This window comes from Alexandromys fortis, unplaced genomic scaffold (genome assembly GCF_014885135.2).
Source record: "Alexandromys fortis isolate MF-2015 unplaced genomic scaffold, M_Fortis_MF-2015_v1.1 scaffold_56, whole genome shotgun sequence".
Lineage (NCBI taxonomy): Eukaryota > Metazoa > Chordata > Mammalia > Rodentia > Cricetidae > Alexandromys > Alexandromys fortis.
This window is the reverse complement of record NW_026067935.1, coordinates 432,734-446,731: the sequence shown is the minus strand read 5'-3', so window position 1 is coordinate 446,731 and position 13,998 is coordinate 432,734. Positions and strand designations below refer to the sequence as shown.

The window sequence follows — 13,998 nt, the reverse complement described above, 5'->3', positions numbered from 1 at the left end:
CCAGGCTGCATGCATGAGATATAAATAAATTATTTTAAAAAATCATATTCAAAACATACCACAAGTTTGGTATGGTGATACACATCTGTAATCCAGTACCCTTTCAGAGGCCGGAGGACTACTATACAAATTCTAGGCCAGCCTGGGCTACATAGGCAGACTGTCAGAAAAATTTGCTATCTCCTTAGAGAATTTCAGTAGGATCTGTATTAGTTACTCGTTTTATAGCTGTGGGAAAATACCTTACAAAATGATTTAAGAAAGGAAAGATCACATCACGGTGTGGAAGTTATGACGGCAGCACTGTGAGGCTGCCGGTCACATGGCGTCCGCAGGCAGGAAGCAGAGAGAGATGGATGCTGACCCCTTTTTATGGGGTCCAGGACCCCAGCCTAGGGAATGGTGCCGCCCACATTCAGTGTGAGTCCCACCTCAGTTGACCTTTTCTGGAGACGTTCTCATAGACCACCTCAAGCCATCACCCGCAGAAAGGTCTGTAACTGCCGTCCTTCCGCAGGGCGTGACCTACTGTGGCGAGAGTGCAGCCAGCAGCCTCACCATGGCCAACGTACCCTGGCACGAGGAAGTGGTCCGGTTTGTCCAGGAGCTGGTGGCTCTGCTTCCCGACTATGAAATCGCGTGTGAACACGAGCACTCCAACTGCCTCCTGATCGGACACAAAAAGGTAAGAGGATGCAAGCAAGCGCGTGTGCGTCTGCCCCCACTGCTCTTCCCCTTCCTTCTGTTCTTTCTGGCTTGCCCTCCCTTGATCACAGTGGATGTTCACTTGTCTGCTGTCTTCCCTAATGCACACATTAAGAATGCCCTGAACAAAACAGAGCACCATTCCACGGTGGGAGTCCCTAAGCTCTGGTTTTAAAGGTTTACTTTTATTTTTAATTATGTATGTGTGTCTGATATGTACACGTGAGTGTAGTGCCCTCGGAAGCCTGAAGAGGGCGTCATATCCAGTGGTTGTGAGTCTCTTGCCCTCATCATGGGTGCCACCCTGCCGAAGTCATTGTTCAGATTCTTCATTAAAGAAAGCCTGTTTTGGACCGCAGAGATGGCTCAGTTGGTTAAGGCCTGAGCTGCTCTGTTTGATCCCAGAACCCAGTAGAAACAGCTTAGAGTAGTGGTGCACACTTGTGACCCCATTGCTGGGGAGGTGGAGCCAGCTGAATGGACCCTAGTGCTTGCTAGCCAGCGAGCTTGACTGCTTGGTGAACTCGGGGTCAGTGAGAGACCCTGTCTCAACACACAGGGTGGATGGTGCCTGAGCAAAACCATTTGAGATTGCCCTCTGGCATATATATATATATATATATGTACACACACGCACACACACACACACACACACACGTGTACCTATATACACTACCCAAAATACCCCCCCTTAAAAAAATGGGTTGGGTGGTGATAGTGCACATCTTTAATCCCAGAATTTGGGGAGATAGAAGCAGGTGGATCTTTTATGAGTTGAGGCCAGCCTGGTCTACAGAGCGAGTTCTAGGACAGGTAGGGTAAACAAACCCTGAAAAACTAAACTTAAAAAAACAAATGGATGTAGAGCTGAGGGCGTAGCTCCGTCATAGAGCTTATTGTTGTGTGGTAGCTGAACCTTGAATGGGACCAAACCTTCTAAGGGAACCATGCCAGACACCAGATACCACTTGTGGCACAGTATGGTCCCTTTTATAGGGAATGCACAGAATAGGCAAAGCCCATAGAGATAGGAAGTGGATAAATGGTCGCCAGAGGCTGAAGAAAGAATGGATTGGTCAGGTTTGGGGCTTTTGGGGTGTTGGGAGCTTTCTGGAATTGTGTGGCCACTCAACTTTGTCACTGCATTAAAAAATCACTGAATTATATGATTAAATCATCATGTAATTTTGGGCGATGGTGGTGCACACTTTTAATCCCAGCACTCGGGAGGCAGAGGCAGGCGGATCTCTGTGAGTTGGAGGCCAGCCTGGTATACAAGAGCTAGTTCCGGGACAGCCAGAGCTACAGAGAAACCCTGTCTTGAAAAACCAAAACCAAAACAAACAAAAATCAAGTCAAAACAAAATTATCATGTAATAAGAGCAGGTCTCTTATCAGAAAAGTCGTAACGACCAAGTGTAGAATAGCTCTTTCCTGTAGATTCTCTCAAGGTTTCTATTTGTTTAGTTTTTTTTTTTTTTCCATGTGTGTGAGTGTTTGCAGCATGTCTGCCTGGTACCCTTGGAGGCCAGAAGAGGGAGCTGGGCTCCTGGAACTGAAGTTACAGATGGTTGTGAGCCACCACATGGGTGCTGGGAACAGGACCCAGGCCTCCTGCAAGATCAGCTGTGTTCTTAACCTCTGAGTCATCTCTCCAGCTCCCTATGGATTCCCTGCTTCCTGGCCTCAGTGGCTCTGAGCAGCTGCTCAGCTTAGTGACACAAACAAATGAAAATGAAATGAAATGAACCCTGCCCTGGCAGTGCTGAAGCTGCGTGGGCAGCCCGTGTATGGCAGTTCTGTTGAACTTGTCCACATTGAGTTTCATGCTCTAAGTTGATCAACTGACCAGGTCTCTCAAGGGGGCACCAGATCGCATTACAGACAGTTGTGAGCCACCGTGTGGTTGCAGGGAATTGAACTTGTGACCTTTGGAAGAGCAGGCAGTGCTCTAAACCTCTGAGCCATCTCTCCAGCCCTTAATGACACATAGAGCCCCCAGTAAAAATTTCACCCACTCCAGTCTCAATCCTGAGATTGACGGGCCCCTGTGTTTTGACTGCAGTTAGATTGTGAACCTGTGACCTTGGTCTGTCACAGACTTGGCCGTTTAGAAGAGAATGTATCCTGGGAGAACAAAGGGTCAAAGATACAAAAAACAGTCTGTCCTTAGCTCCAAGGAATTGCCAAGGTCAGTCCTAAAGACTAGGAGGACAGAGCCTCAGGTGGCCTGTCCTGCCTTCCTGATTGTCAAGTGCTTTTGTGTGTGTGGAGGGGGGCAGCTTTCGGAGGATGTCAATCCCTGCACATCACAGCTGCCCGTAGTTCCAGTCCAAGGGACCAGACCCCAGATTCTGTCTTGGAGGTACAGGCATTCATGCGGGCATTTACAAACAACAACAACAAAATTAATATGGAGGGGGTGAAAGAGGGCCCCTGCCTTCAAGGTGCTCCAGCAGAAAGAGACAGCTATTAATTTCATTGCTTTTAAAAGGTGTGTGTGAGGGAGAGAAGGGGGAGGGAAGAGAGACTAAGCATGTGCACATGCATGCACACATCACAGCGCTCAGAAGACAGCTTGGGGGATCCATTTCTTCCCTTCTGCCATGTGAAGCAAGCCTCCAGTCCAAGACAGATGTTATAGGGGGAAAAATGTTAAAGATGTTAAAGGGCCGTGGTGGCAGAAGAGGACAGAGCACAGAGGGGCTGCTGCAGGGGAGTTGCTATTCGAACTGGTCCTAAAATGGCCAAGAAAGGAAGAATTAGGCAGCAAGCAGTCCGAGCAGAGGCCTGGGGAGACTTGTGAGACAGGATTTGGGGGGGAGGGGGCTGGATACCAGGAGGGCACTACGAGGGGGGGGTGTCCTGGGGGCAGAGCGCTTGAGGTGAACGGATTGGAAACAGACTTGAATGCATCCTAGGTATTCATCCTGCGGGGATGGGGAGGCACTGCCAGAGGGTTCGCAGTAGTCAAATGGGCCTGGGAGGAGGCTGAGGGTCATGAAGTCATGAAGGTGCTTACTGTGCAAAGATGAAGCCCTGAGTTCCATCCTCAGAGCCCGTGTGGAAACGCTGGGCATGGTGGGCATGTATGTGTAATCCCAGTGCTGGGGAGGCAGAGGCAGGTAGGTCCTAAAGCCCCTTGGCTGGCCAGCCTAGCAAGCTTGTGAGCTCCAGGTTCAGTAAGAGACTGTCAGAGGATAAGGTGGAGAGCGATTGAGGGCACCCAACGTTGCTGTCTCCCGCCATACACACACACACCCGCACACATGCCACCGAGTACATCCCACGCAGAATAGACCTGCGCTTGAGAAGCACCGTGGGAATGTCCTGAGTTGTGAGACAGACAATGAGAAGTTTGAGAGCGAATGAGCTTCCAGCGTGCACCATCTACCTGCTCTCCGGGCTTCTCAGTAGCGGATGGGATCCTTCACTGGGGTATTTTAGTGTTTGTTCTTTTATTTATGTGCCTGAGGACCCATGGGAAAAGACCTGGTTGGGCACCAGAAAAAAGTTCCAGAAAGGCTTCAGGCAGCACATTCAGAGAGGCTGTGCTTGAAGCTGACTGGTTGTGCACGCTTGGGAGGCAGAGGCAGGAGGATCTCTGTGAGTCTGAAGCCAGCCTAGTCTATATAGTAAGTTCCTGCCAGCCAGGGCTATGTGGAGAGACTCCAGCTCAAAAACAGAGAGGGAGGAGAGAGATAGTGATTGACAGGTTGATTGTGTTTAGATGCACAGCATAGGAAACCCCACCCACAGCTATTCCCATGCCCCGGGAGGAAGCCTCACAGCTCCATCTGCTATGATACAAGTAAAATGACTGTGAGCTCTCAGTCCAGTGGACATCCAACACCAGGACCTCCCTCTGAAACAGCTTACTGTGGTGTTCCGCTGAGCTCTCTTCTGATACATGGTATTCATGCCTGTGAAGAAAAGTCCAGAAGCTCACACGGAATGGGATGAAATCCTAGGCCATATTATTTCTGACTCCATATCTCCTGGTGTGTTTCCTCCTCAAGGTGGTGGGGCGGGTCTTATGCACTCCAGTGTGTGGTGGAGGAAGCAGAAATGTGGCCTGCTTTCTGTGAAGCAGTCTCTTTTGATACTTGTCTCCCTCTGGGCTCACAACTGGATGCGTCACCTTAAGCCAGCAAGGTCAGAGACATCAAACACAAATTAATCTGGGGCCGAGAAATGGCTCAGTGGGTAAAGGCACTTGCCCCCAGGCTTGATGACCTGACTCTTGGGACCCACGGGGTGGATGGAGAGAACTGACTGCTTCAAGTTGTCCTCTGACCTCCACACACAAGCACCCCCTCCCCCCAATAAATAAATGTAATAGATATTTTTTTAAACATTTTTAACATTTATTTATTAGGTATACAATATTCTGTCTGTGTGTATACCTGCAGGCCAGAATAGGGCACCAGACCTCATTACAGATGGTTGTGAGCTACCATGTGGTTGCTGGGAATTGAACTCAGGACCTTTGAAAGAGCAGGCAATGCTCTTAACCGCTGAGCCATCTCTACAGCCCTGTAATAGATATTTTAAAATACTATAACATTAATCAAAATGAGAGAAATATGCTCCCAGCCAAGGTGTTGGGATCCAGGCTTAGATGACCGGCCATCTAATAAGAAAGGGATCTTACGCTGTCCTGTCATTTAGGGGAGTTTCCCTGTGTGGGGGTCAGATAATAGCTAGATGAGGTTGTGCGATTTTTTTTTCCCCCTCACAGTAGCTGCTCATGCCTGTGCATCAGCCTCCGTGCTGGTCTCGTCTAGAGCGGCCTGACTGTTCAGTCCAGACCGTATTCCTCACACTGTCACAGGCTTGCCTGTGGCGTTTGTAGCTAGCTCATAATTCTGCATAGATTTACCTCTTCTCTTCAGTATGGGGCTTGTGAGGGTGACCCCCTGTCTTAGGACACTTCCCCTCACATCTAGAGCTGGGGCTTTGTTTCCCTGTCAGCACAGCTGTCTTCCGGCAGTTTATGTCAATCATGCTAAATGCTGCCCTTTTAGCTTCTACTTTCTGCGTGAAACAGTTCATCTTCTCTGAGCTTCTTTTCCCGCAGCTTGTCCTGAGGAGTGTGGAGATTCACTTTGATCCTTGAGGCCTGGTGGCTCAGCATTGTTCTAGAGTCACCCATACTCTGGGTGGAACTTTATGTCTCCTACTCCCCAAATTCATTTGTGTTGAGCTTCTAATCCCCCAGTGTGACTGTATTAAAGATGGGGCGTCTAAGGGTTGGATGACGTCGTGAGAATAGGGCACTGGTCGGCCAGACACTGCACAGCCTGCACGCAGGGAGAAAGCCTGTGTCGACAGTGAGAAAGAAAGCATTGTTTGCCAGCCGGGAAGACAGCCCTCCCCAGAGACGGGGCTCACGGGGACCTGACCATGGGCTTATGCCTCCAAAACATTTCTGTCGCTGAGCCGCCCCGTCTGAGGTGCCCTGTCGCAGTGATCCACACTGTGTCACATCAGCTTGGTCCTCCTGTTGTGTCCTGTCACTCTTAGCTTCTAATCGCCCATTCTGTGCAGGTGTTTTTTTCAGTCTGGACCAGAGCACAGCTCTAGAGAATGGTTAGTTAGCATGGCTTCCGGTGCCTGAGTTTGCATACCGCCTCTGGGATTGCAGATGAGATGCCCTGCGGATAGCTTCTTGTGTTTTGTGAGAGAGAGCAGAGACTCAACTCTAAAATATATATTTAATGTCATCTGGCTAAAAGAATGGGGTTATGGTTCTCATTCAGTTTCTTTTCAACTTCCCTAATGCTGCGACCCTTTAATGCAGTTCCTCATGTTGTAGTGACCCCCTCCAGCCATAAAGTATTTTCTTTGCTATGTCATAACTGTCATTTTGCTACTATTATGAATCATAGTGTAAATATCTGATAGGCGACCACCAAAGGGGTTGTTTTCCCATGGGCTGAGAACTGCTGCTCTAATCTAAACAGATCTGTTGTCTCTCTGAGCCTATCCATGACAAGGAATCCCTTAGTTCTTGGGGTTTTTTTTTGTTTTTGTTTTTGTTTTTTGAGACAGGGTTTCTCTGTGGCTTTGGAGCCTATCCTGGAACTAGCTCTGTCGACCAGGCTGGTCTCGAACTCACAGAGATCCGCCTGCCTCTGCCTCCCGAGTGCTGGGATTAAAGGCATGCACCACCACCGCCCGGCGCTTTTTTTTTTTTTTTTGCTAATGATTTATTTTTAAATATATTTGTGTGTGGGGTAAGAGGTATGTGTATGTGTGTGCAGGTGCCAGTGGAGATGAGGCATCAGGTCCCTTAGAGCTGGAATTACAAGTGGCTATGCCCAGTGTGGGTGCTGGGAACCAAACATGGGTCCTCTGCAAGAGTCGCAAGTGCTTTTAACTACTGAGCCATCTCCCCAGCCGCACCCCTCCTTCCTTTTTCTTTTTGGAGACTGCCTGGTGAGGATGACCTTGAACTCCTCTTCCTGCCTCTACCTCCCCCCGAGTCACAGGGTTGCACTGCCCTTGTGGGGAGTGTCTTGGGAGGGAAAGTGAAGATGGGAGTTTAGGCCTTGGGCTCTAGGATGTAGGAAGCCTTGGGGCAGCATTTCAAAGACTGGGCCTCATAATTCATCAACAGACTAATTAAGCTTTTACATTCATTTGGCCCTGCCTACTAGAAAGCTCTTAACTGATATAAACCACAAACCATTTAAATTCAATAAGTATCCTAACTCCAAGAAGATGTTTTTCATTTTCAATACTTTTTTCTCAGCTGTAACTGGAAACTGTTCCTTCAGTTGGTTCATAGAATTAATTAGGCTTTTATTGTCGTTTTTCCAAGATTTATTTGAAAGGGCTTGTGTCGTGCGCACACGCGTGCATGCACACACACACACACAGGTGCCCTCAGAGACCAGAAGAGGGTATTGGGTGCCCTAGAGCTGGAGGTATAGGTGGTTGTGAGCCACCCAACATGGGTGCCGGGACCTCAGCAGGGTCTGTCCTCCGCATGAGCATTGCATGCTCTTAACCACTGAGCTGCATCTCCAGGCTGCTCTGTTTTGAGACAGACTCTCACTGTGTGGCCCTGGCTGCCCTTGACCTCTTGTTCTTCCTGCCTGGGACAGAAACACTTGGCTATTTCCAGGTTACCAGTCAACAGTAACTTTACACATGTGAATGCCAGGCAGAGGCTCTGGATGAAAAGCCTTCCCCACAAAAGGAGTCTCCTTGGCCCCTCCTCTGCCGCCTCTCTGTTCTCTTCATTCCCAGCCATTATGCCACAATGACTTTTGAGAAGCAATTTACTTAAGAGAGTACAAATTGGATTATTCCCATTATTGAATTGAAATTCTTAACGAGGCTTTCTGCTAATGAGATATTGTATGCGTGTTAGGATGCAAAGGCTAGCTTGAGTCATTTAGCAGCTCGGAATTAGAAGCCATTGATTAAGGCTTTACTCAAGCAAAGTTTAGCAGTAAGAAGCCCTCCACACATTCCGCTAACAGAAGGGTGAAAACACACACCGGATAAAAGCAGCCACAGCAGGGCGAGTCAGAAGCAGCGTGAGACCACTGCTTAGCTCTCTGGTCCTCTGCAGTCACCCTGCTCTAGGGACACTCACTGTAGGCCATCTGACCACCTCCCCCGTTCATATAAGTTCTCTGTTTTTTAAGGCTTTGCGTTTTTTCTTCTTTTATTTTTGAGATTATAGTGCAGTTAGCATCCTATCCCCTCCACGTTGCCTCTAGCCCCCCCCCCCCCATTGCCCTTCCTTGCACTCTTTCAACTTCTGACCTCTTCATGAATTGTTGTTACATGGCTGTCTGTATATGATGTACATGTATGTGTATTCCTAAATATAGCCTGCTCTGGCCTCTGCCTTGTGGTCCTTCTGCCTCGGTCTCCCAGGGTCTGGGCCACCGTGCCCCGTTCAGGAAATATTCCTTATCAACAGTTGGGCCATCTGTGCCTAGGGTGGAGTGGGCTTCAGGGACACAAGCATTCTGAAAACACATGAGACCATGACACCAGAGGAGAACCAGGCCGATTAGCAATTTAAAACATCGTTTTGGGCAAGGGTCACATATAGCTCAGGCTAGCCTTGAACCTCTGATCTGATCCATCTCCTGAATGCGGGGGTTTCTGGCGGGTACCACCATGTCCAGCCTGTGCGGTGCTGGGGATGGAAGCCAAGGCTTCATACGTGTTTGGAGAGCACTCTACCAACACAGACACATTCTTGGCTCTCGCACTCGGAACTTTTTGACATTTCTTTTATCTTTAAAAAAACATTTATTTTTATTTTTGTATGCTGGGGGGGGGTTGCCCATGGAGGTCAGAAGAGGGCACTGGATCTCCTGGATCTGGAGTTACTGGAAGATGTAAGCTGCCCATCATGGGTGCTGGCACGAACTCTAGTCTTCTGGGAGAACAATACTCTTGACCGCTGAGCCTGCGCCATCTTTCTAGTCCAAACTCATGCTGTTTGTCTCAGTTAGGGTTTCTGTTGCTTAGATCAACACCATGACCAAAAGCAACCTGGGGAGGAGAGGGTTTATTTCAGTGTATTGCTTGTAATCAGTCTATCACTGAAGGAAGTCAGGGCAGGAACCTGGAGGCAGGACCTGATGCAGAGACGATGGAGGGGTGCTGCTTACTGGCTTGCTCCCCATGGCTTTCTCAGCCTGCATTCTTAGGCACCCAGGACCACCAGTTCAGGGATGCCACCACCCATGGTGAATTGGGACATCTACATCATTCATCGAGTAAGAGAGTGCACCGCAGGCCAGTCTGAGGGGTGCATTTTTCTCAGTTGAGATTCTCTCTTCCAAAATGACTCTGGTTTGGGTCAGACTGTCATAAACGTAGGCAGCACAGCTACCTACCACAGTCATCCATGTGGGACTGACAACTTTTCTTTGCAGTTTAAGGTCAGTGGAGAGTGGTGGACATGGATCGATTACAGCCGCTTCCGAGAGCTTGTGCTGCAGTATGAAGAGAGCGGAGGCGCAAAGACGTTCAGCGCGAGCGATTACATGGCCAGAACTCCACGGTGGGCACTGTTCGGGGCCAGGGAAAGAGGCTTTGATCCCAAGGACACGAGATACCAGAGGAAGAACAAAGCAAAAGACGTTTCTGGATGCTGAGCTTATCTGAATTAAGGATCTCCAAAGACAAAGCCGCCCGGCCCCAGAAGATTCTCAGTCCCCATCACCCTGTCAAGGGCAGAACTTGGCAGCTGTGTTCCAGAGTGACACCACCGGGCAGCTGAGCTGCAGACGCAGCACCCGCGTCAGGGTCGGACACTTGGCCCAGTGCTTCTCACCAGAGCGCAGGCCCTTCTCTGAGCTGATTTTTGAGACAGTGAAGGCGACAGTCACCCTTGGATTTTTAATAGTTTTGAATTTTATTTTAGTAATTTTCCTAAGTGTTATTCCTGGGTGTTACACAGGGAATAAATATTTCTGCCTCTTTCTTCCGAGCTACTGGCTTTTTCCCCGAACTTCTTTCTTTTCTTTACATCTGTTCTGGTTAGGTAGCGCAGGCTGGCATCCACTCACGGCAGTGCTCCTGCCTCAGTCTGCCGAGGGCTGGTATTACCAGGCGGTGGCACCGGCTGCGCTCTCTTAGCTATTGGCTCTTTCCAGAGTGAGCACCAGTATATTTAGCTTACAGTGACTGAACCAAACCTTTCTGTCCTTTTCAAGGTAAGGGCTCCATTCCTTTTCTCAATCTTAAAGAGTCACACCTCCTGAAAATGATTATTCCCAATTCTCAAAGGTGTGTGTGTTCCCAGCATCCATGTTGGCCGGCTCACAACCACCTGTAAGTCCAGCTCCAGGGATCTGACGCCCTATCCTGGCCTCCACGAGCACAGCTCTCATTTGCATGGCCAACATGGATGCTGGGAACTGAACTCAGGTCCTCTGGAAGAGCAGCAGTGCTCTTGACTCCCGGGCCATCCCTCCAGTTCCAAATGTTATTTATTCTTCCAAATATTTTAAGATATTAAATCAATCACTTTAAACTTCTGCATGTTCACAGCTTTTGGGGGAATTGTTTTAAACCTTAGACCAGCCTGTGTTTCATTCTGTCCCAGTCAGGTTACCATGGCAGGTGCCATGGGCTGGATGGGAGTCCAGGTCCCTTCTGGAAGAAATGTTGCCACTCAGTGTGTTGTCATCAGTGCAGCAGACTTGTGGGACAGGGTCTCTCCTTGTCTTTCTGGCCAGAATCACTGTTGAGACTTCTTGTGCACATGCGCGTTTCTGTCTCCTCTCCATGTTTCTCTGTTTCTACCTCTGCCCTCATTGCTATGCACAATCAATCTGTCTTTTAAGACCTAAGTTTTCTGTTCCTTTCCCCCCCGACATGTCTTGAGACAGGATCTCATGTATCCCAGGCTGTCCCCAAAATGACATTGTAGCTGAGGATGGCCTTGAACTTCTGACTCTCCTGCCCCTGCCTCCTGAGTGCTGGCATTTTAAGTGTGCATTGCTGTGCCCAGCTTCAAGTTTTTCTAGCCAGAACTATTGTAGTTAATTTTTTTTCTTAAGTAATTGAAGTTACTTTAAATTTTTTTTTTATCTAAAACACAATAATCTTTCCTACAGACCCAGGGCACAAGCATTCTTTTATGTCCGCAGATTAAAGCTCCTTTTGCTCTTTGAGTTTTAGGCCCGTGAAGACCCCTTCCTCAGAAGCTCCAGGGCCAGCCAGCCTGGGTTTCCATATGACAGATGAGAAAGTCTGTCTCTAGATGGAAGAGGAGGACTAAAGCCAAGGTTTTCCTCCGACCTTCACACACTGTGTCACAGGTAACACACAGGAACTTCAGTCACACACATGAACATATTCACATGTACACCTGCTCATAAAAATAAAAGTGGTAGGTGTATTGGAAAGATGGCTAGGTAGTTAAGAGTGTGAGCTGCTCTTGCAGAAGACCTGGGTTTGGTTCCTAGAACCTGTATCAGGTGACTCACAAACCTGTAACTCCAGCTCTGGGGGGGTCTGACCCCACTTTCTGGCCTCTGGAGGTCCTACATGCATGGAGTACGTGTACTCATTCAGGCACACATACACACACACACACATGTACACACACACACATACACACACACATAGATAAATCTTTAAAGTATTAGGGGCAGACAAAGATGGCTCTGCTGCTTCAAGTGTTTGTTCCCAAGCTTTGTGACCTGAGTTGGACCCTCTCCATGGTGGAAGGAGAGAACTGGCTTTCGGTAAGCTGTCCTCTGACCTTGTCCTTCCAGTGCAGCGCGCACACTCACACTCACACACATGTGCACAAACACATACTACGTAATTTAAAAGCCTGAGTTACTAATGAAGGAAGGAAGTAGATCGTGCATGCAGAGGCGCGTATAACTGACTGCTGGGGGCCGAGTGCTGTGTCCCATCAGGGAACAGGTTACATGCGTGCATTTTATAGTTGGAACAAAAGTGACGTCATACATCAGTGCATTCAACGGGAATTGCACCGGAGGGGACAGCAGTTTAGGCTGGTGACACCAGAGTGGGATGTCTTCTCCAGACTTGACATGTTAGGGTTGGTAGGAGGCAGGCATGCCCTAACCTGGATACGTTCTGAGGTTTTTCCCTCAGGAGAACGTTAGGTAAGAGACAAAAGTCAAGGTCAGTGACTCTTCAGTGGCTGGAGAGAGCACAGGGATTTTCAGTGTGCACCTACGACATCCCATCCACCCTTCCCAATGCTTTCAGCTGGGGTCAAGCTGTCTGCAGCATCTCTGACATCTGTGTGCTAGCCTCAGGCAGCATCCGCTCACTAACGCATCCCATTTGGGGGTGTGTGAGCGTGTGTAGTGTAGTGTATATGCACATGGGTATGCACGTGTGCTCATCCATACACATGCGCAGAGCCCAGAGGAGGACAGGACCTCTTTGTCATTTTCAGGATCCCTGACTGTGCCTTGAGGCACACTGGTGTCCAGCAGTCATCGGGGACTCCCGTCTTCACCCTCATCCCCAGCATTGGGGTTACCGTCTACTCCCAGCTTACCTGGGTGCTGGGCATTCAAGCTTGTATCCACATGCCTCGTAGCAAGTGTTCTCACCCATTGAGCTCCCTGACCAACCCCTATCTTTGGTTGTTTTTCTGTTGATAGAAGGGCTTACACACAGTTCAGGTTGTGCTGTATAGCCCAGGCTGGCCCTTAATCTATGGCAATCTTTCTGCCTCCGCCTCCTGAGGGCTAGGATAGTGGTATGAGCTACCACGCTTTGCCTTTCAGTCAAGCTACTTTAAAAAACAGAAGCACAAGGTAGACTTAATAAGGAAACAGGAGAGACACGTCAGCAGCCATGAGTGCTTGATGCTCTTGGAGGGGACCAAATTCAGTTCTCACTACCCTCCAGCTCCAGGGAATCTGACACATTCTTCCTGCTTCTGTATGCATCTTCACTCAGACATGTATACACACCCACTTTAAAACTTTTTTTAAAAAAGAAAATGAGGCCAGGTGTAATGGCACATGCCTTTAATGCCAGCACTTGGGAGACAGAGGCAGGATTTCTGTGAGTTTGAGGCCAGCCTGGTCTTCAAAGTGAGTTCCAGGACAGTCAAAGATACACAGAGAAACCCTGTCTTGAGAAAAAAAAAAAAAGAATGAAAATGGGGGAGAAAAAAAAGATGTTCTTTAGTTGGGAATACCAAGGCAAGGGTCCAGTTACAGAACTCGGGTGAGTGGGGGGACTTCTTTTCCTTTGTCCTCCCTCTCAGCTCCCTTTTGTAGTTGAAGCAAAGCTGCAGTCTGTATAGAAAAGGCTTGGGGTGGAGGTACCTGAGTACAGTACCAAGTAGGACCTGAGTTTAATCCTCAGCTCCCTTGTCCTCCCCTCCCCTCCCGTTGAGGCAAGGCCTTTGTTATGATGCACAGGCTGGCCTTCTGCTCCCTATGTAGCCTAAACCAGTGGTTCTCAACTCGTGGGTTGAGACGTGTGTGGTGATACAGCCATCATCTCAGGGAAGAATCCTGCTGTAGAGAAGAGAGGGGTGTGGAGGGGAAGGGCGAGAGTCCACCCCAGTACCTAGAGCTGAAAGGTGATGTAGAACAGACAGGAAAAGGGGCTGGGGAGATGGCTCAGTGTAAGAGAGCTTGCCTTGCAAATAGAAGACCTGAGTTCAGTTCCCAACACTTACATAAAAAAGCTGGGTATGGCTGTGCACCCACCTTTGGGGTTGTGTACCTCAATACTATGGGAGGCCGGTACCAGAGGATAGTTGGAGCTTGATAACTGTCAGCCTAGCTGTATTAACTACTC

At 48.8% G+C, this 13,998-nt stretch overlaps 1 protein-coding gene across 2 annotated transcripts in view; it reads left to right on the top strand.

Annotated features, from left to right (window-relative positions):
* The window catches only part of LOC126504186 (S-adenosyl-L-methionine-dependent tRNA 4-demethylwyosine synthase TYW1), a 77,905-nt gene extending 67,731 nt beyond the window's left edge, over nucleotides 1–10,174 (top strand). For both annotated transcript variants that reach the window (XM_050146269.1, XM_050146268.1), the window contains 2 exons: nucleotides 518–685; nucleotides 9,618–10,174. In XM_050146269.1, the coding sequence (XP_050002226.1) occupies nucleotides 518–685; nucleotides 9,618–9,839 (390 nt within the window). In that variant the 3' untranslated portion in view covers nucleotides 9,840–10,174. The remainder of the gene's footprint in view (nucleotides 1–517; nucleotides 686–9,617) is intronic.
* The last annotated feature ends 3,824 nt before the right edge of the window (nucleotides 10,175–13,998 follow it).